Source organism: Juglans regia, chromosome 9 (genome assembly GCF_001411555.2).
Source record: "Juglans regia cultivar Chandler chromosome 9, Walnut 2.0, whole genome shotgun sequence".
Lineage (NCBI taxonomy): Eukaryota > Viridiplantae > Streptophyta > Magnoliopsida > Fagales > Juglandaceae > Juglans > Juglans regia.
Window position 1 is genome coordinate 16033370 of NC_049909.1, and position 23562 is coordinate 16056931.

At 37.6% G+C, this 23562-nt stretch overlaps 2 protein-coding genes across 5 annotated transcripts; both read right to left on the minus strand.

Moving 5' to 3' along the window:
• Positions 1-2080: 2080 nt before the first annotated feature.
• LOC108991568 lies at positions 2081-9769 on the minus strand. Of its 4 annotated transcripts, none has more exons than XM_018965878.2 (2): positions 7923-9769; positions 2081-2429 (listed from the first exon to the last, which is right to left on the minus strand). In XM_018965878.2, exons 1-2 carry the CDS (start codon positions 9301-9303, stop codon positions 2377-2379), a joined length of 1434 nt encoding a protein of 477 aa, XP_018821423.1. In that variant the 5' UTR covers positions 9304-9769; the 3' UTR covers positions 2081-2376. The 4 variants fall into 4 exon arrangements, with proteins under 4 accessions (XP_018821423.1, XP_018821424.1, XP_018821422.1 ...); XM_018965879.2 differs by lacking the exon at positions 2081-2429 and adding an exon at positions 6534-6946; XM_035694185.1 differs by lacking the exon at positions 2081-2429 and adding an exon at positions 7520-7717.
• A 2445-nt stretch (positions 9770-12214) lies between these two features.
• On the minus strand, positions 12215-19559 carry LOC108991566 (probable apyrase 7). The gene is made up of 3 exons (XM_018965874.2): positions 17137-19559; positions 15090-15425; positions 12215-12742 (listed from the first exon to the last, which is right to left on the minus strand). The coding sequence occupies exons 1-2, from the start codon at positions 19160-19162 to the stop codon at positions 15112-15114; spliced, it is 2340 nt and encodes a 779-aa protein (XP_018821419.1). The 5' UTR covers positions 19163-19559; the 3' UTR covers positions 12215-12742; positions 15090-15111.
• Between the last annotated feature and the right edge of the window lie 4003 nt (positions 19560-23562).

Here is a 23562-nt window from a genome sequence, read left to right on the forward strand (position 1 = left end):
GTGGTTTATCTTCTTTCAACATGTACTATGTAATTATTTGTGGTGTTTGATTTCATGGGGGGTACTATTTGTGGTGTTTGATTTCATGGATTTTTGCTATTTGTTAGTTTATGCAGAACTATTTGGAGGATAATATAGTGCTCGTGATCTTTTTCTGAGTTCAACTTTCTTATTACACTGTGCTTCAGAAGTTATTGTAGTATGTGTGTGTGTGTCTATAGCATGAAATTTGAGAAAGATAGAAACAACTACAACATGAAGCCATTCCATACTTTTATAGCATACCTATAATTCGAGAAAGATTATCATTATAGAGGTGCTCGTTATAGAGTACTTGTACTAACAAACCAACATAGTCTCTCACACAGTTGACATAGCAAGATTTGATTTACAAAAGATTTAATTTTAATTATTTTTTACAGGTACTCGTTACAAAGTATTTGTACTAATTACAAGCCTGTATAAAGAAAATACTCTCTCACACTGTTGATATACAAGGATTTGATTTACAAAATATTTTATTTTTAAATATATTTTACAAAGATGCTCATTACAGAATATTTATACTTACAAGCCAGTATAGAAAACATAGATTTGATTTTTAAATATTTTTTACGGAGATGCTCATTACGGAGTATTTATACTTACAAAGCAGTATCGAGAATATAGATTTGATTTTTAAATATGGAAAAATCTAATTGTAAGCGATTTTACGCACTAATACGCGCACCCAGTCTATATGATTAGTCAGAAAGTATATTTTATTGAAAGCAGTGATAATTTGAATTTAGAATATGAAGGCAATAATATTAGTACGCAAATTGGTACGTAAACTTGTTTGTACATAACAAAACTCTTTAAATATTTTTTACAGAGATGCTCATTACAGAATATTTATACTTACAAGTCAATATAGAGAACATACTCTCTCACACTATTGATATAGAATGATTTGATTTACAAAATATTTTGAACAAATCAAATCGTACTCCTTCGTTGTCAATTCATGTCTGATGCAACAACAACGGCAGCATGAAGCCCTTCCATATTGTTATAGCATACCTATCATTTGAGAAAGATGATCATTGCAAAGGTGCTCATTACAGATCACTTTGGCTTTCAAGCCGACATGGAAAACTCACTTTCTGCACAGTTGATACGACAAGATTTGAGTTTGAAAAAAAAAAATTCCCAATCGGGGTTGAAGACTGCATCTTTGAATCCATGATGAATGGAGCTTCATGAATTGAGCAAAAATGGATACTGTAGAAACAAAATCTGAGGTAATTATTTTTTATTTGGTGGAGCATGACAATGACTCGAAGTTATTTTTTGGGATTTTTTTTTTTTTCTTTTTGTCATTTCTTAAGGTATTTTACATTGTATCTAAGTCAAGGCTTTTTTGGTATATATCTTTTTCTCCATTCAAGTTCTATGGGTATTCTTATCAATTTTATTTTACTTTGAGAGCATTCCAAGCTTAGCCTACATATAGAAATGATTTTGTGTGTTTTCTTTTTCCATTTAAGTTCAAAAAAATAAAAGTTAAAGCCTTTAAATCTTTAAAGAAGAGTTTCTTCTTGTGACTATTGCGTATCTCTAGGTTTATTTTCATTGAATGAGGTCATGCTAATTCCTTACTCTCTCGTTTGTGGTAATATCATTATAAGAGAAATAGTTATTTGTAGCGAGCAAAATTGTCACAAATAATGTGTTTTTCTTACCACAAATAAGCATTTTCTGCCAAAAAAAAAAGTTGCTGCACGTTGTTCTATATAAGGCTCGTTTTGATAGTGAAATGAGATGAGATAAAATGAGATAGTTTTAAATGAGTTGAAGAAAATATTATTAAAATATTATTTTTTAATATTATTATTATTTTAAGATTTGAAAAAGTTAAATTATTTATTATATTTTGTGTGTAAATTTAAAAAAATTATAAAGATGAGATGAGATCATTTATTTATCCAAATAAGCCCATAATGAGCCATATAAGACTTTTTGGCAACGATTTCATATTTGGTTGGAATTGTTTGTAGCTAAGAATTTCAGCTAAGAATTTCGCCACAAATAGTGAATATATGAAAACTCTAGCTAAATTTAGGAATATATTCCAAAAGTATTAGATTACAATTGAAATCCCTTAAAATCATTATAAAAAAAATTATTAAAAATTATCTTCCCGCTTTCAATATTTATAAAAGGAGCCTCCAAAAGATTTATGAGAACTTTGAATTTCTTTCTTGATTTTCCTGGATTTGAAGGCATGAGGAATAAGGCATCTCAGCCAACTACAGCAGCACAAGGCTCTGCACCTCACTTGACAGCTACTAAGGCACCGTAGCTAACCCCAGCAGCAGCACAAGGCTCTGCACCTCACTTGACAACAACAGTGTAACGCACTATACCAACAATACATAGTACACTCGCTGCACCACAAAGAGAATATTCTGGGTTGTTGTAGCATATAGAATATAACAAAATGTACTAGCTAGAGTGACATATGTCATAATGTGATAGGTGAAGGAATCAAAGTTGTTATGAATATTGTCTATAAATAGTGTCATGTAATACAATTTTTAGAACAATGAAAATGATAGATTTCGAGGGCAATCTTGTATCTACTTTGTGCTAAACATTTTCTCAAACACTATATGTCTTATCCTTTTTTTCACATGGTATCAAGAGCTAGTGACTAACATCCCCTTCCATTCCTCATGGCTGATACTAAGAAACCCACCACCCCACCCACTTCTCCTTCCATCCTCTCCTCCTCTATAAACTTTATCAATATTAAACTCACCAACGACAACTTCCTTATTTGGAAAGCACAAATTGTTCCCTTCTTGAAAGGTCATCAACTTTTTGGCTATGTTGATGGATCTATCTCTACTCCTACAGCTTTTATTGATGGTCATCCAAACCTTGCACATGCTCATTGGGTTCTTCAGTATCAACTTCTCATCTCCACCATTAACTCATCACTATCTGATTCGATTCTAGGTTAGGTTCTAGAGTGCACAACCTCCCATGAAATCTGGACTATCCTTCAAAATCTGTTTTTAGCCAAGTCAAATGCTCATGTCATTCAATCTCAGTATCAACTTGCAACTCTTAGGAAAGGGTCAGAAACCATAACAGACTACTATAACAAGGCTAAAGCTCTTTCTTCCTCCTTAAGTGCAGCGGGTCATACCCTCACAGATTATAAATTTTCTATCTACCTTCTAGCTGGACTAGGCACCGAATATGAGTCCCTTGTAACATATTTAATGACCCGCTCTGATCCTCTTTCATCCTATCAGATGTACAGTTTCCTCATCAATCATGAATCACAGCTAGCTCATTAAACACAGTCCTTGCTTTCAGGCACCTATTTTTCTACTAACACAACTACCTCACGCTTTTCTCCAGGTACCAATTCTTCCAGTCATGGCCGCTACTCTCAGCATCGAGGAAGACGTCGAGGTTGTGGAAATGAGCGTCACAACAAGGCTGGTCACATTGCCCTTAACTGCTAGAATAGGTTCAACCAGGCCTATCAGGCATCTGCACCACCTTTTGTTGCAGCTCATCTCATGGCTCTGCCTTCTCAAGCTCAGGCATCATCCAGTTAGTTTCTTGATTCAGCTACCACTCATCATTTCACATCAGACCTTACATCCCTCAACTTGGACTCTGTCTTGTATCAAGGTTCCGGCCAAATGAGCATCGAAGACGGCTCCTCCCTACCCATTCAACATGTTGGATCTGCCCAACTCAGTTCTCCCACTAGCAAATTTCTCTTCCATAATTTTCTAGATGTTACTTCCATTTCTCGTAATTTGTTGTCTGTTAGGCAGTTCTGCAATGATAACCGTGTCTTCTTTGAGTTTCATTCAAATTTTATTATTGTGAAGGATTCGGCTTCTCATGCGGTGTTTCTCAAGGGTCTCGTTGAGGAAGGGCTCTATGTTCTACCATTGACCTCTTCAATCTCGTCACCTACTTTTTCACCAAAAGCTTTTCTTAGCTCCGCACCACTACACAACAATGGCACCTTAGGCTAGGTCACCCCTCTCCTCGTGTCACAGCCAACATTCTTCAGCAGTTCAACCTTCCTACTTCAGATCGTGGGCTCCCTTTTTGCATCTCATGCACTTCAACCAAGGCCTATGGCTTGGCCCATCCTCCTTCACCTACACGGTCCACTAGACCATTTATTTTACTTTTCGTTGATATATGGGGTCTTGCTTCGGTTCTATCCAATAATTCTAGTTGTTTTTATTTATCCATCCCTGATGACTATTTTAAGTATTTGTGGTTTGTCCCTTTGCAATCCAAATCCAATGTGTCCTCCATTATTGTTGTTTTTCTTCAATATGTTGAGAATATTTTTTCAAAAAATGTTGTTTCATTCCAAACGGATTGGGGTGGGGAATTTCGACCACTTCGGGAAATTTTTAAAAAATATGGCATCATCTATAGGGTCACTTGTCCTTACTCTCATCAACAAAATGGAAGTGTTGAGAGGTGTCATCGCCATATTGTAGAAATGAGACTATCCCTTCTTTCTCATGCATCCATGCCCCAAAAATATTGGGTCGAAGCTTTCCAAACCGCCACCTTTCTTATTAATCGAATGCCCACTCCAGTTCTTAATAAAAAATCACCATTTGAAATCTTGATGGGTCGATCCCCTGATTATCATTTTCTTCGTGTTTTTGGATCCTCATGTTAGCCTAATTTAAGGCCTTTTAATCATCATTAACTTGACTTTCGGTCCAAAGAGCGTGTATTCATGGGCTATAGCCTAGATCACAAGGGTTATTTTTGTTTTCACATCCCCTCAGGGCGTACCTTTATTTCCCTTGATGTAGTGTATAATGAGTCTGTCTTCCTTTTTGCCAAGGAGCCCAACTCAGAGATCTCCACCTCTCCTATCATAAGTTCTCGGCCCATGATCCACACTGTTATATCTCCTTTGGTTTCCAGCCTCTCGCCTTTGGACTCCCCTCACCTCATGCCGTAAGTCCATCTCTTGATTCACCTTCGGCCGACAGCTCACCTAGGCCTTTAACTAATCCGTCTTCACCTCAGAACCCTAATTCCCCTTCATCGAGTGCCGTTTCTCCAGAAATCACAAACCCTAGCTCCACTCTCACGTCTCCTACCTCCCTGCGAGAACAAACTGCCTCCTTTCCACCTTCTGTTCAGCCTCTTCTTCATCCCATGGTTACTAGGCCTAAGGCTCAAATACACTATCCCAAAAAATGTACCGATGGTACAATACCCTGGCCTCCACTGCGGCCTTCCATCTCCACTATAACTCCCTCTATTTCTTCTTTGATGGTCATCCCTGAAGAACCTACTTCATTCTCTAAAGCATTAAAGTATCCCGAGTGGAGGTCTGCTATGCAGACTAAGTTTCAAGCCCTGATTCATAACCGAACTTGGGAACTTGTTTCCCTTCCACTAACCTCAATGTCTTGGGTTCTAAATGGGTCTTAAAGACCAAAAGGAGAGCTAGTGGGACCTTGGAATGCTGTAAAGCACGGCTTGTGGCCAAGGGCTTCCATCAACAACTTGGGGTAGATTTTTTCGAAACCTTCAGCCCCGTTATCAAACCTGTGACTATTCGTCTTATTCTTTCTCTTGCAATCTCCAAGCAGTGGCCTCTTCACCAACTCAACTTGCAGAATGCATTCTTCCATGGAGACCTTGAGGAAGTCGTTTTCATGTAACAATCGTCTGGATTCCTCCATCTTGAATATCCAAATCATGTGTGTAAGTTAAGAAAATCCATTTATGGATTAAAACAGGCCCCTCGGGCCTGGTTTGCAAAGCTTACAGAAAAATTACTTGATTTAGGGTTTCATGGTTCTCTGTCTGATAGCTCTTTATTTATTTTGAATACTCAATCTAATTGCATTTATTTGTTAATATATGTGGATGACATAATTGTTACCAGTTCAAGTTCTGCTCTTATATCTGATTTTATATCTTCTTTAAGCTTGTATTTTCCAGTCAAGGATTTGGATCTATTGCACTATTTCCTAGGGGTTGAAGTCAATCGTGTGTCCTCTAGTCTTTTTCTGTCTCAACCAAAATACATCAACGATCTACTTCTATGTACTAACATGCACAAGGCCAAATCTATTTCAACTCGCATGGCCACTTCTATTCGACTTTCTGCCCTTGATGGACATGCATTTGAAGACCCCCAACTATACCTAAGCATAGTAGGGAGTCTTCAATATTTGTCCTTCACTCGCCCAGATATATCCTTTGCTGTAAATAAGGTCTGTCAGTCATGCATTGTCCTAGCCAGTCCCACTGGCAAGTTGTTAAGAGAATTCTTAGATACCTTCAAAACACACAGCATTTGGGTTTATTTTTTCTGCCTCTTCCACATTTAAAATCTTTGCATTCTCCGATGCTGACTGGACAAGATGCCATGATGACCGCAAGTCCACAGGAGGCTTCTTTGTCTTTTTTGGCACTCACCTAATTTCATGAGGGTCTAAGAAACAAGCAACCATAGCTCGCTCATCTACTGAAGTGGAGTAAAAGTCAGTGGCCAACACGGCCTGTGAGGTTTTTTTGACTGACTCACCTACTTTGTAGTGTGATAATTTAGGAGCTACTTATTTGGATGTTAACCCTGTTTTTCATGCCCGTACCAAACATGTGGAGTTAGACTACCACTTTGTTCTTGAAAGAGTGGCTGCCAAGACACTGCAAGTCTACTTCATATCAAGCAAAGACCAACTGGTTGACATCTTAACCAAGCCCATTTCCATAGCTCGATTTCTTCAGTTACGATCAAGCCTCACACTTGTTTCTGTGCCGCTTGGATTGCGGGAGGATAATAAGGCATCTCAGCCAACTACAGCAGCACAAGGCTTTGCAGCTCACTAGACAGCAGCAGTGCAATGCACTACACCATCAATACATAGTACACTCGCTGCACCACAGAGAGAATATTCTGAATTGTTGTAGCATATAGAATATAACAGAATGTACTAGCTAGAGTGACATATGTCATAATTTGATGTCATAATTTGATAGGTGAAGGAATCAAAGTTGTTATGAATATTGTCTATAAATAGTGTCATGTAATACACTTTTCAGAACAATGAAAATGGTAGACTTTGGGGGCACTCTTGTATTTGCTTTGTGCTAAACATTTTCTCAAACACTATATGTCCTATCCTTTTCTTCACAAGGGATAATTTTGTTTTTATTTTTTATTTATTTTATGGTCGAACTTAATTAGTAAAGTTCAATTAATCTTACAGCGTAATTGTTAAGATCGATCACGACGACAAAAACATGCAACCTAGAGCATTCAACTTCTTGACCATATTTCATTCTTTGTGATCTCTCTAACATGTTACAAATATATGAAAAGCTATATTCTTAAGCCAACGTGTAAAACATATTAAATAAAGTGCTTACATGACATAATTTGATTTAGAATGTAAATTTTAAAATTTGAATATTATAAATCAAATCTTACAATTTAAGTGATGTGGATGATGTGCTCTACACATGACTAGCTTGAGAATAAAATAACTGTATTATCTTTGTTGAAGACATGTATAAGGGATCTCGAGCTCTTTTGCCTATGATCTTGCTCATATTGACAAGGGATGCAGTGAGATTCACTCTTCTGCATTACTTCCATATGGAATTCAAGTTCTTTGGGATGGGAAGAAAACAATGGAGCAAGCTGCTGCAGTTATTGTGAAACTTGTTATGTCTAAGATGACAAATCCAAATGGTTATGTCAAATTAATGCAACGTATATTCCAAAAGTAAGGAGAAACGGCAAAAGAGAGAAGGCAAGGAATTCTATGGCTGGCTAGCTTATGAATAGGCACAAAATGTTTCATTTTTTATGCAGAGGAATAGCCTCTCATATGCCAATGACATCTTACGTGCAGTAAACATGGAAGCTGCATATTCCTGGCACGCCTTTCCCCTCTGCGCTAGCCTTTCCGAGCCTTCTCTGACCACTGTTTCCAGCACCTCCAATAATGACTCCACGTTTGGAGCAAACATGTGACCGTATTCATCATCAACAACAATACTACCTTTGATGCTGGGAAACCTCGAAGCAATCAAAGGTTTCCCACTCATCATGGCCTCCATTAGAGTAAGATCAAGACCTTGGGGTCTAAGTGTGGGATTTACAAAGACATCAATGGCATTATAGAAAGCTCTCAGTTTTGATGGATTCATGGACCCCAAAACTAGGACTTGGGACCCCAAATCCTTGTACCTTTGCTCCCATGGTCCGGATCCAGCAACAATCAAATAGACACCAGAGTGATTTGTTATGAGCTTAGAGAATGCTTCGAAAAGTAGGGGATGGCCTTTGTCTTTCACTAATCTTCCAGCCACACCAAGTACTAAACTTGCATTATCTGGGATCCCAATTTTAGACCTGAACTCTTGGCCTAGTTTGATATCCTTTCCAAACTTATCATCATCAACACCATTGAGAATGACATGGACTCTTTTGATAGGGATTTGATACACATCCCTAAGCATTTCGCCACAGCTATCACTAATGGCAATATGATGGGCATAGTTCTTGAAAAACCTTATCTCATTTAGTACCTTTGGGACTACCCCCTGTATGCTTTTGTTGAAAGCTGGAGATATGGGCTCCTTAGGTTTACGAGTTAAGTCTTGGAAGATATCAGATTGTAAGCTCTCAAGGGCTATGCCATGCCATGAAACTGCCAGGTTTTGAAGCTGACGGGCAATCCAGTGAGGAAGTGCAACGCTTTCCGAGTGAACAACATCGAATGGTTGGCGTTGGTTCTCTTCCAAAAACTGTTCCCAAGCTTTGTTGTAGCGCCACTGGCCTGGTTCGCCTTCATGGAAATGGATGTAGGGCGAAGAAGATGGATTCCCAGGCATAGGAACATTACCTTTAGGAGGAGGGGAAGTGAAGACATGAACTTGATGACCACGACGAGCCAGAGCAGTGTGCAGGGTATGCGCATGGCGCTCCATGCCGCCGGGGGTTGTGCCAATGGGCCACTTGCGAGAAAACACAGCAATTTTGAGAGGAATAGGAGGAGGATGGCCTTCAATGAATGGAAGACGGTTCCACGCAAACAGGGCAGTCCGGAGATCGCCAGACCAGGTGTTGACATGGGTGGCAAAGGAGTTGCAGATGGAGGTGGTGGTAGGGACGTGTAGTAGAAAAAGGGCTGGGATGGTGAAGAGAACTACAAAGAAAAGGGTGGTGCATAGATAGGATTGAGACGGGGAAATGGGTTTCTTAGCTTTGTTGTTGAATGCCATTCTTGGAGGATTCTGAAAATGAGAAATGGACAATTTGGTTCTAATCCTCCCTTTGAATAATGGTTAAGAGAAAAGTGGGAGGCAGGCTTTGTGGGGGAGTTGGGCACGCACCAAGGCACCCAAGAAACGCGTTTCTCACGCCTCTTTAGTCTTTGGAAAGGAAAAAAGGTGGATTCATGTGCCTAAAAGGCCCTCATTTATTCTATGAAGTTATCTGAATGTTTCATTACATGATATTTTATCGTCCCCTTTTCATGTCTTGCACTGTATCAATGGCTACCAAGAAAACAAGAATTCCGAACCTTTCGATTCCGAGGGTGATTCGTTTGATCTTTTCAAAGTTTAAAACAGTGTGCTGGGCAGTCAACTCGGCCGAGTTAGGCAAAGCAATCTGTGGAGATCTAAAAGGAGAACAAAGTCAACCATTGCATTGAGGTATGTTTAAAGAAAGAAGACAATTTTCTATGCACGCAGTTGATTTTTGACTTGGAATATGTACATATTCGTCACATTTTCTGTTCTTTAGGCAGGATATCGGTGACAGGCGTGAATTAAGCCTTTCTTAATTTCTTTATTAATTATTTATATAAAAAGGAAGTCAAGCAAGCTAGGCTGCCCGATTGCAGATGTGCTATTTTCTCGGTCTCGAAGCACTCGGGGAAATTAATTTTGGTTGCTGTCTTTGTCGGCAAAGTTTGGATGACTTTAAGTAACATCGGCATATTTGCAGGATATATCTGCAGATCACATGGAGGATGGAGGAGGGGCTTACATAGGAATTAGGAAGATTGCGGTTGCGGTTTTAAGGGTAGACAACAAATTGCAATTAAATTAAGAATAATTTTTTTCATCAGTCACTATTTACTATCTTACATCTTATGAAAAATACCACACTCTATGAAAAAAAAAAAAGACTGTCAAGTATGGAGTGTGAGGGTGAATAGTGACTGATGTATAACAAAACCCTTAAATTAAACATTATTCCAAGTAATCAAGTGTCCATCTATTTCTAATTTCTCTTAGGAATAACGAGGTTTCTATGTTATACGCTGCAGGTCACGAAGCTATGGAAGACGAACGAAGAGTAACGTAGAGAGAAGAAGAACATGGTGCGGCGGCTAACAAGAGATAGCATGTTCCAGAAGACCTAGAAGAAATGGTGGGATAATGGGTTTCAATGGGCCTCATGGAAAGACCTTCACGTTGGGCTTAACCCAACTCTTAGATGTTAATTCATTTTATGTAATAAAGATCCACAAGCCCGAGTAGTAAGGGCAGATTAGTCTTTTACAATTCTGGTATATATCCTAACAAACTATACGGAAAGAATTATCCAGAATATTTTCACTTTAATTCAGTTACAATTTGGAGGTGCTCCCCTCGAAGAGAGCTTTATCAGAATTCAATATACACTTTCATTCCATTCTCATACTCAATTCAAACATTCCACATCTTGATTGTTACATTCTAGGACAAGGAAATAACTCGAACAGGTGATCAGCTTGTTGACTTTGCTAAAATGTGGGGTCGACAATTTGTATTGAGGTGTTGTAATTGGATCTTGTTAATTCATGTTCGGATTGTATCAACATAAATCTTAATCTAAATCATTTCATTAAATGGGTAAAACCTACCTATCCAAAATTGCTAATTTTGCCTTAGATTTACTAGTTGTGACAGAAACTGTGATCTCTAAATATCCCACTTTGGAATAGAGTCATTTCAAGTTGAGTTTAAGTTGTATATAAGTTTAAACATTTAAATGGATTAGATCATCAATCATAGTCCGGTAACTTCTAAAGATGCAGAAAAATGGAAACTAGGTGTTGGTACACTTAAAAAATAGAGAATTTGGTTGAAAATTCTATCATTTTATTAATAAACGGAGGTATCGTCTCTTTTAAAAAAAAAATATAAGGCCAGCACAACCCTATGAATCGTGTTATAGCCAAACAATAATGAACTTGACCCTTTAGTGCTCAGTCTGCTGCAGCATAGTACAAATTCGCAGGCTATCAAGCAATGCCTGTCTTAGCCATGGTGTTAGTGCCCCGCAACCATAACAGATCATAAAACCTACCCAAGAGACCCCCCTCTTGTATTCTGTTACTCCTCTAACAGTTCAAGGAATCAACAGATGCTTTCACGTGATAATCTTTAATCTTGTTAGCAACATTTACTTCAGGAATTCTAAATAATCCTCTCTTGAAATAACTGATCATTGGCTTGAACATTTACACAGCAGAGTTTATATTCAAGTTCTGTGCAGAATGCTTTATCAGATAGTTTTCATATTAAGGGGTAACTTCCAAAGTCTCCAAGAATTAATTGCCATCTTTTTACCAAGTTACTGTACTGTTACTACTGTATGCTTTACCGTTGCAGGTTTCCTATTTCTTCAACTTAATAGAAAGAAAATATATCACCTTTGATCGGATTTGCTTCCTTTGTATGGTGTCTGTCAAGGGCAAGTAGAGCTTTGGCACGTGCAGCTGAATCTGCTTTAGCAAACCCCGAAACCAAAGAAATCTGAGAGATACTGCACAAGCAGTCTCCATGGCATATCTTATCGTCCCCTTGCAAAGGAAGTTTTCCTTCAACACAACACCAATCCTGTTCCAACTTAATCTTAAGCCAAATAGTTGATAGGTGGAACTTTTAAGAAAGGTTTTACCCATCGATAGTTGGAACAATCTATTAGAGTAAAGAATCATAAATTTCACCACAAACGTACAGGCATGATTGGAATTTGGAAAGACATAAAAACTTGCATAACATAAGGGATTGTGCCGCTGTTTCTCCCTCCATTTGATGGGAGAGTGCAGAAATATGAACCAATGACTTCGACTTCATACCACCTTTCTTGTTATTTCCATACAGGACATGGTGATGAAAAGGAAGTGCGATAATATACCGCTGAACCATATTTGGTTTGAATCTAAAATGTTGCACTTAAACTTCTCCAAAAAGCAGGTGGAACCTGCACTGTAATGAGAATGAACGAACATATATATTTCATGTATAAAAGGTGATTTGTGTATATCCTCTTCCCAGGATTTATCTCTTCAATCAATCAATTCGTCTTAACAGAGGCTAAACAAAAGAGGGAAGAAGTAATAAGTAACAGCTAACTCTAGTCTACTCTAATAGTTGTCAATGGCTTGCCCTGAGGAACAGTTCATGCTTGAAAATTGTGGATAGGCTTCAGATCTTGACCGTAGGAGTGGCAGACCATGGAGTGATAAGATAACCATTGAAGAAGGGTGATAAAACCTTAACTGGAACCTCAAGGCAAGCCTGTTTAGACTGGGTAATTTGCGAAAGAATCCTGTTAAAATGTGATAAAATCTCTGCCCTGCAGAATCAGTTGGAATCAGTAGCCAGGCCAGCCCATCCAAACCTTAGCCCCACAATAATCCTTGGCAAAATCCGATACAAGCTGGTAACATGCAAAAAAGAAAAAGAAAAAGAAAAAAGAAAACATAAAGGATCATGACGAAGTAACACAAAACAGATTAGTTTATTTGTTTCCTTTTTTAACCCACCCGTGGGTAGCCCAAGTGGTAAGGGTGAACTTGTGTGCTGTAACGCCCTAATGGAAGGTCCAAATCACATGGTCTATACTCTAAAAGGACTGGTCAATGATACAATTGGAGCCTCATTGGAACCTTATAAAAAGTAATAACTTTTCCTTCCCAAATAATGTGGGATCTTATTCACCACCTACCCTTATCCTTATTATATGGGGTATCACATGTGCCCCATGTCACAGTTTCGATTCCCCCTGAGATCAAATTGTGACTTAATTGGGAGACCATGGCGGTGGGTTGCTGTGCTAGTCTCCCCGGAGGTTTAGGTTCCATGGGTGAGTCCTAAGAGTTCTGCTGTGGGGTGGTTCCCCCGCCATAAAAAAAAAAAAAAAAAAGAAAAAGAAAGAATTGTTTCCTTTTTATTTCTGCAGTTAAAATTTTATGAGGGCTCCCAAAACTAAATAAGTTCTCCGAGGAGGCAGAAATGTCATTATTCACCGACACCAGCATTGATATTTTATTTTGACTTTTACTTGCTAGAAAAAAGGAGTCGTAGTTTTGACTTTTACTTTCTGATAAATAGCTCAATAGATATGTTCCCTATAAGTAAGAGATTCAGGTTTAACAATAATGGGAAGGTGAAGAAGTCATCATTTCATTTAGGTGTTGGGATGATAAATAACGGGTGTTTTTATCAAAAGGGGGCCGCCTCACTCTCATCAAGAGTACTCTTACTAACCTTCCTACATATTTTTTATCGTTGTTTCCTATGCCTATAGGGGTGGTGAACAGGATGGAAAAACTTTTTAAGGCATTCTTATGAGGAGGCATGGGGGAGGAGAAGAAATTCCATCTGATTAGATGGAAGACATAATGTGCCTCAGTTGAAAATGGGGGATTGAGAGTGTGTAATTTGAGAACTTTTTAATAAAACTTTATTGGGGAAATAGCTTTGGAGACATCATTTGGAGGAGGGATTATTGTGGAAGGAAATTATTGACGCTAGATATGGTGTTGCTTGGGGTGGCTGGTGCTCTAATGAAGTGAGAGGGGGGTATGGTGTGGGTTTTATAAGGAAGGGGTGGCCATGTTTTGCAAATCAAATTCACTTTGTAGTTAGTGAGGACAATTGAATCAGTTTTTGGAGGGATGTGTAGTGTGGAGATCACGCATTGGAAATGGCTTTTCCAGCTCTATATCGATTGCAGTTAATAGGGAGACTTCAGTGACAGATGTGCGATTATTTTCTCATGGTGCGCACCAGTAGAATATTCTTTTTAATAGGAATTTTCATGATTGGGAGATATCTATTGTTTCAGATTTTTTCAATCTACTGTATTCCATGGGAACTCATATGGCACAGCGAGATAGATTGAAGTGGAGGTCTTATGGTCATAAGATATGTACAGTTAAGGCGTATAATAACATATTGACAACACAAGATCATACTCCATTCCCCTGGAAGAATATTTGGAGGACTCGTGTGCCTTCTAAAGTAACTTTTTTTGTTTGGAATGTCGTGTTTGGGAAGATATTGAACACGGACAATTTGAGGAAGAGAGGATGTGTAGTGATGGATTGGTGCTACATGTGTAAAAATGATGGAGAATCTGTAGACCACCTCTTACTACACTGCAAGGTAACAAGGGTGTTGTGGGATGAGACATTTCAAAGGGTTGATGTTGCTTGGGTTATGCCTATGAGGGTAGTGGATTTGTTGGGTTGTCAGAGAAAGATGCAAGGATGTCATCAAATGGCAGCAGTGTGGAAGATGATCCCGATTTGCATTATGTGGTGCATTTGGACAGAAAGGAATGCGCAATGCTTTAAAGATAAGGAACGCACAATGGCTGAGTTGAAGAATTTTTTTCTCCACACTTTAATGAGTTGGTTTTCCGCTATTGTATTGCATGGAGATAATGTTCATGATTTCTTGTCTTTAATTTATCGCTTTTAGAATGTATTTAGGGGTTCTTTTGTATACTTCCTGTATACAAGGGATATGTTTACTTCATTCATATATATAATATTTATCTTTTACTTGTCAAAAAAAAAAAAAGGTGTTGGGAAAAACATGCAAATAACAAAAAAAATCACAAATTAAATTGTGTCGAACTATTTTCTCAGCTGAAGTGGTTCTACATGGTACAGAAAGAATGGCTAGAATAGAATAGGTAAAGCAAGGATTTAAGGAGATACTGATACCCTTTTCCTTAGAAATAAAATATTATTTGGAGAAGAGTTAAGTGATCATACCAGATTAAGGGTAAAGCATGCCCTAGCCCTTCACCATGTGCGCCTCAGCTAGTGAAGAATTAAGGTCTTCTCGGGATTGTGATCTCCGACTTTGAAGACGCATCTGGCCTCTGTGGGGGGGCCAGAAGGGAGCCATGCTACTGCCATCAAATTGCATCTGCCCCAAACTATTTGAGGAGTAACTATGTGAAACACTGCTAGTTGATGAGTATAAGGAAGACTCCATGAGCTGGATGCTGCTGCTGCTGCTGCTGCTGCTGCTGTTGAGGCCATGTCCAAAACCAAATGGTCTTTCTTGGGCTGTTGGACTCAGTGGCATCTTCACTCTTCCATCTCCTGAAATAGCTCACACCAAAGTGTATTAAATAAGTAACATAACCTACAAGAACAACACAATCTAACAAATAAGAACAAATGAGACCAATACAAATGTATGCTTTAATACTATTTGCAGAAAAAGTCATCCAGGGTTAGGCATTCTATGGGCAGTGGAGAGAGTTATGAGAGTGAAAAACTGAATGCTAAAGGAAAAGAGTAGGAAAGACTTCAATCCTATCAACTACAGTCAGCCTAACTGTAAATTTCTATTCCAACCCCTCCGGCAACTAATCAGTGCCAAAGGTACAATTACAATAGAAGCTTCTTGTCAGAGATCCCTCGATTTCTCAAGTTTCTAAATAATTTATCATTTTTTATTAAGTAAAAAAAAATATATATATATATATATATTGAGACAAGTAAATAGGCATAGCCCAATTACACAGGAAGTATACAAACGCGCAAACCTAGTTACAAGTCAGGAACTAGAAAAAGTAAAAAGAAAATCATGAACACTAGTTGCATTGAATACAGTGGCCAAAGCCCAAAGAAATTAGGTAAGGTGTTGAAAAAGAAACATCTAAGTTCGTCCACTAAAGATCTTTCTTTTTTTCGGTAAGTTTCCAAAAAACATCTTAAAAAGCCACATAAGCATGGCAAGCACAGTTTCCATTAAACATTTCATTTTTTTTTTTAATAAAATACTCGTTGCCAAGTTTAGTTTAACATTAATGTTTCATGCTCCAGGTGGACTTCACCCTTTAAGGTATCTGCACACACAGATGGTTGACCAATAGAATTACTATTTCACTACAGTATCAATTTTAAGTCCTTCAAAAATCATTTCTTATTCTTTTTACGTGTAGGATAAATTCTGTTAATGATGGAAAGGGATATTATCCCGGTACACAGAGTATACAGGGATCCACTCAACAAACCAAAGGGAAAAAAGAGCTATGAAGTCCTAAAAATTTGAAATAGAGAATGGCCTTTCACCTTTTTCCCTCCAAATGAGGACAGTTAATGTTATAACTTCACCTAAAACAAATTATTCTATGACAGACAGAGTGACAGAGAAATTTGGAGGGATAATAGCCCCCACCCCCAAGCAAAAAAGCACCAAGTATGGTAACTGGATGAGGGATAAAAACATCATCTACATAGAGCAAGAGACTAACTTTAAGAATGAAAGATACTAGTGCATGAAAAAGCTTAGATTGTAACTGTTTGATGCTTATCAAATTGGCTTCAGATTAATATCTTAACCACACTATTTATTTGGACTTGTCTCAAAAGCCAGGTATGATCTGCCTATTCTAGAGATAAGGCAAGATGTACGATAGGTTAACTTTTATTCTGGTTTATATCCATGTCCCAAAAAATCTTGCATCACAAATCTTGAGATATGCACGAGGATTAAAATAATTTGGAACTGCTAAATCCTTTTTTTTTTTTTTTTTTTTTTTTCTGTTAAGTAAACTGCTAAATCCTTTTTAAGTTGTCATCATGCATCAAGTTAATTGTCTCATGTAATTCACGTTTGAAGATTATTTTAGAGGAAGATTAACAAGAGGTGAAGAAGTAATACATAATTTCTCTCTTCCATGAAAAACAAAGCAATAACAAGTGACACTTAAAAGGAAAAAATCATATACTTCAGAATATGAGGCAGATGTTAATTTTAAAACATGTAAGAACCATAACAAACCAGAAATCTTGTGGGACTTACCAGAACTGATTGGACTCCAACGCTGCAATCTGAAAGGAGATGGGATATTAAGAACAGATGTGTTCTGCGCACTATTATGCCTGAAAAGAGGGAGACATGACCTCCGGAAAAATCTTGGCATACCATTGCCAATAGATGATAACGCACAAACTAGGAGAACCAATGAAATTAACAAAATGGAAATAAGGACTATAGGGTTTATCTTCATCTGGAGTATTTCATAACTGTTAAGCCACATCCTAGATGAAAATACTTTCCCAGCTTCTGACAAGGCGACTCCAAGAGTCCAAGTAATACTTCCAGAACCAATAATGATTTGGCTATCTGTGATATGCAAGCCTTCTCTCAACAGTGACACGATATATGGTGCCCTAAAGCAGTACTGTTCAATAAAGGGCTGAGGTGCAACGCTCTTTCTTGCAACGTCCCAAGTTTTTTCACAAAATTGGCGACCCTTTTCCAATACATCATCTAATGTGGCTTTTGAAGACAAATTAAAAAACCGATACACCACAAAAAAACCAGACATTCCGTAGAACGGGCCAATGGGGCGAGGAAAACTATCAGGAAGAGCACAAGGCTGCACATCACAGTCAATTCCCAGGTTTTTATTTGACCATTCAGACAAATTAACAGCAACCTTTGCCAGCGCACTGCATTCCTCCCAATTCGGAGCACCAACAAGCTGTACAGCAATGCCCGACTTTCGACCTTTACCCAAATGTTTTCCTACAATCACGGGGCTCCCACCTTCCTGGTAATCCAAAGCACACTGAGAACAGATATATTGCTCCTTGTACCCAGAATGTAAGCAAGGATGCTTTAGTTCTATTTTTCCGTTGATTGCATCTCTCTTGGTGATTTCTGGAACCCTCTTAAAAAGTTGGACCACGGACTTGTCAAAGGCATCATTTAAACCATAGCCCGAGAGAGAATAGGCGGTGAGATGATGGTTAACAGCTCCTATTCTAAGTTTTAAGCTAGTCTCATTATTTACGTTTTCCTTGCTTTCAAATGTAACCTGCAAGGACGAGCCACCCAAGTCAAGAGCACCAAACGTCGACTTTCTTGGTCGGGCCCCTAACATACCTGTGCGATGGTTAAGGGCTATCCATCCATAATAAGCTTCCTCTGGGCCACTGATAATTTTAACCCAGCCTCTTTGGCACAGAAAAGATGAGGTTTTGAGTATGGACCATACATTTTCTAAAAGCCATTTTGAGTCGGCAGCCGGCAGCCTGCGAACCCCAGCTGTAGCATAAACGAAGAGAGAGGTGGTCTTATGTGCATGCTTGGGGATTTGCTTCTCTGCCCACCGGACAAGTGGTCTAATTGCAGTTCTCAAGCCAGATACATTGTGCACCAACTTATGAAACCCAGGCTCGGTCTCCATTCGATCATAAGCACGCCCGATCTGCGAACTAGGCTTCTTGTGAAGACCTTCATTTAATGATCTCAAGACAATAGGGAGAGTGCCAGCATTGTTGCGAACAACAGTTGCTTGATAAACATAAACTCTAGTTCCGGTACTTCCACAATCAAGCACAACGTAGAATTTGGAAGCTCCTTGAGACCAGTAAGAATAAACATACACACAAATCATATAAATTAGAAGACCCAACAACAAGAGGCAGAGGATAAGCATGAGAAGTCGCAACCACTTGTTGCGCTTAGACTGGGTTCCTCCCGGCAACGCCCTTTCTTTGGAGAAACTAGAGCCGGCATTGTCTCTCTGCAAAGGATGCGGATGCTTTAAATGGGCGGCGAGATAAACTTCTTCGCGGTCAAGCGGATGATAAGCAGAGAAATCCTGGAGAGACGAAGAGATTCTGATATTGTTCTTATGGTAAGTATTGTTGCCGAACCCAAATACATTAGAAGAGGGCGCCTGAGGCGGTATTCCGACCGACGCATAGGGAGCGGTAGAAGAGAAGGAAGACGACGACGACGAAGAAGAAGAAGACTGTGGAGCCGACAAACGGCTTGATGCAGCGGAAATAACGTCCGCAATTCTGCCAAAGACCATTTTCTTCTTTTATTCTCACCAACACCTAGAAAATTGGTGAATTTGCACAAACAGAAAACTTCTTTCGCATAATTATATTTACGGTTGTGACCAAGCAGTGGTTGCAACACAAATTCACCGAGGATTTCAAAGAATCCTGATAAAATGCTAGCCAAAAACAGACCCGAAATATGTTTTAACAAATTCGGACAACTTCGTCCAGATCAAACCGAAACTTTTTCGCTTGGATGAAGAACCATAACTCCCGAAGCAATTTCCATGGCCGGAAAAAATTCCCCAGATTCAATGAAACAGAAAAGAAGGAAGGAGTAAATCGGGTTAGGCTTACCTGCAAGCGTGGTGCCGATCACCTTCGATTTTTCTCCTCCTATGCAGATTCAGATCCAAGAAAAAGCCCCTTTCTATTTGTTTCTAAATTTTCTTCTTTGAATTTAATTTCTTTAAATGCATATTCTATTTTTGCACATATGTCCTCAACAGTCAACTGTTCCTTGTCATTTACCTCTTTTGTTTCTTGCAAAGAGATCTCAAAGTTTTAAGTTTTTTCTCTCCATCCTGTAAGAAATAGTTTATTGTAAGAGAAGTCCAACGTTCACAAATATATTATATAAAATTAAGAAATTATATAAATTTACTTTCATATCAAATTAATTTATAAATTAATTTTTCTGATTTTTTTTTTTTTGTAATTACAACATTTCTTTTATTACAATAGGTCCTCAAATTTCCTTGTCATATTCATTTACCTCTTTTGTTTGTGCAAATAGGCCCCGAAAGTTTTTAGTTTTATCACTCTCGTCTTATAAGAAGAGTTTTTCCCCCTTCTGTCTTATTTTTCTGTTTTTGTTTTATTATCATTTTCTTCAAATACAGCATCATATACCATCAAACCAAATATGACATCTTTCAAGTTTCAACTACCGAAAATGACCATTAAGATCTCAATGGTGGTTGTTAAATGAAAACAAAAATAACTATGGTTAAATGATACAATGTATAAGTCTAATAGTTTATGAAAATATCTATTCATAAGCTGGTGTGGATGATACACACGACATATTACTTATATGTTGAAATTTTATTTTTAAAAAGGATTTACAAATTTAAATTATGTAAAGAAAATCGTGTCATATTAATTATATGAATGATGTATCCGCAACTAGCATTGTTCATCTGGGCCAAATTTTATCGGCCTGATCTGGAACTCAGATAATTGAGTTTCGATTACGGGTTCCGAGCCAAAACTCGCATTGCAAAATCTGGACCTACATGGTCTGGGTATAAAAACTCAAGTTCAAGATTTAAATTCGATTCTCATATTTATATATATATATATATATATCTATATATATATATTCTTAACTTTTAACCTCTCCCACCCCTGTGATACAATTCTCTTGTCTTTGGTAGGGTTTCCGCCCTCCTCTCTCTCTCTCTCTCTCTCTCTCTCTCTCTCTCTCTCTCTCTCTCTCTCTCTCTCTCACGCGAAACTATGAACCCTAGCCACCGTGTCTCTCTATTTCAAGTTTCGATCGTTGTCTCTTTCACACTGTCGTGTCTATCTCGCTAGTGACTTTTGGTAAGTCTCTTTCAGTAACATATATCATCTTTTACTTGATTTGCTCTTTTTTAAAAATATGGGTTGTTTTTTCTTTTTGGGTTTTGTAGGTTTTGACTTGTGGAGATCTGTAGATTTGGATGTATATTGTGAATGTTGAAGGATGCTGTAAATTTGGATGCAGAAGGTATATTTTATAGTTTTCACAAAGGATCTAAGGATATGGTTATGAAATTTTCGTGGGTCCTTTGTGTTAAGGTTGAAATCGATCTGATTTATGTGTATCGGTAGGAGTAGAACTGATCCAGTTCGGTCTGGTTTTGAATAAATTTTGAAATCAAACCGGTATATACCGATTTTGCATTTTCAAGAACTGATATCGCATCGGTTACCCTCCTAAACCTATACTTCTGGTTTTATCGGTTCTGGTTCGGTTCGGTCCAGTTTTTCGATTTTAATCAAGTGCCAATGTGTCATTAGAAAATCTGTAGTAAAAATACAGCTATAAAAACTGCTATAAAAAATATGTTGTAAAAAGAATATGGTATAAAAAATATGTTGTAAAAATATTGCTATAAAAAAGTTTCTATAAAAAAATCTATTGTAAAAAAAAAAAAAAAAATTCTGCTATAAAAAAACTTCAATAAAAAAAAAGTGAAAATCTGCCGTAAAAAAAAAAAAAAAATCTGCTATAAATAAAACTACTATAAAAACAAAAAATGAAAATCTGCTATAAAATAAAGTCAGCTATAAAATAAAACAAGTCCAGAAGTCCATATTACAAATTTGAAATTTATAAATCCATATTAGAAGCTACCACACAAGTCTAGATTACAAGCTGCCACACAAAATCCAGATTACAAAATGAAACTAAAAATAAAATAGTAACAGTCTCCTCAAGTGTCCACATTATAAAATAAAAAGACAGTACCAATATTAATTGTTTACATAATAAGAAAAATACAACCAAAACAAAGAGCTATGCACCAAGCCACCAGCTCTAATAGTCCATTTAAACAAACCTTGCAATTGTATTAAAATAAATCAAACAGTTAATTCCAATTAAATGAAGAAAAAAAACTTGAGGAAAGAAGTGTAAAGAGATGACCTACCTTAATCATCTCCAACAACTTAATCAGGTTTGGAAGAACTTCTAACTTCTTTCATGAGCTCTACACAAAAGGGAATAAAAAAAAAAGTGAATGAGGCTACATACCTATATCAAAGTCTCAAAATCCTCCACATGAGAATGGGGAGGGCTACTGTCGCCGACTACATGAGAGAGGGTAAGACCGTAAGGGGCTGAGAGAGAGGGCTGAGACAAAAAGTGAAATGGCAAATGGAAGAGAGGAATCGGGAATCACGGGATAGCACGAGGAGGGAGGATTAAGTCAGTGTAACCCTAAACATATTGAAATGGTGTCATTTATACACCGAAAAACGACGTCGTTTCAATTAAGGGTTGTTGGGTGTAGTGTAAATTATATTAAATGATGTTGTTTTGGTGTTTTGGGTAGCTGGGCTTCTTAATTCGTTATGGGCTTTTAAGACTGGTGGGCTTTTTTTTTAATACTTATGTAATACACTATGTATTATATACATATAGTATACTATGATATATATAATATAAACTATATATAGTATATTATACTATGATATTTATATAGTATACTATGATATATATATAGTGATATATGAATATTAGTAATACTATTAGTATATAGTGGATTACTAATATATAGTATTAGTAATCCACACCATTATGACCTATTTTATATATAATATAGTATTACTATACTATACTAATACTATATCTTAGTGATAATATATTATAATTACTAATACTATGGCATGTTAGTGATAAGTAAAATGCTAAACACAACCGGCTGGGTAAATGTTGCCCTTGTGGCATAGAAGAAACGGTGCCGTTTAGAAAAATTTCCTTTCCCACAAAATCCCCCTTTCCCCAAGCACATCATTTCGAAATCCCCTTTCCCCATTCTCCCTTCGTCTTCCCTCAAAATCCCCTTTCCCCCTTCCCTTCGATTATGCAATTTTTCCATTTTTCGTGTTCAAAGCGAAACGTTCCTCCCTCATATATGTGTTCGAAGCTAAAGAAGACCTTTGCCTCCCTTCGAATCCTTTTTCTTTGGTAGCTTTTCAGTTACTTGAGAAAGGGGTAGTGGCGATAATTGATCCACAAATCTCTACTATAGCTTATATGATTTTTGAGATTGCTAATGATCTCCAAGTGCCTTTTGTTTCATTGCCATATTTGTGGATGATGACTATGGGAGAATTGAGATATCTACTTTAGATGATGAACTTCACAAGAGAGCATTGAAGATTGCCCAGAAGTTGCCTTTGGCTATCCAAACACCAATAGTTCGTGGAAAGAAATATGAATAATATAATCCATCTTAGTGATGATGGCCATTTGATTGTTTTTCTTTCGCGGAGTGTAAATTGGAATATGAAATAACTCCTTATTTTTATAGATTCCTTTTGAGAAATAAAATAATTATGATGTGAATTTTAAGGGCCAAGGTTACCTTTTCATCATTTGGTTCTCATTCAGTGTAAAAGATCCAAGAATCAAATATGGCATCGGTATGTTTTGTGGAATGCAAGATTCTGAAATGCAAAGTCCACCACAAAAGATGAGCAAAATATATATATATATATATATATTTTAAAATACTAACAAATATTTTATTGGCATAACCATTTAATCTGTGGTCGTCTTCATGGCCATGACTGGGCTTGCTTGCTTTGTCTGTTGTCGGGGAGGAGCTTTTCGGACATGGCATGGCCGGATTCGAGGTCGTCAATATTTAACTTG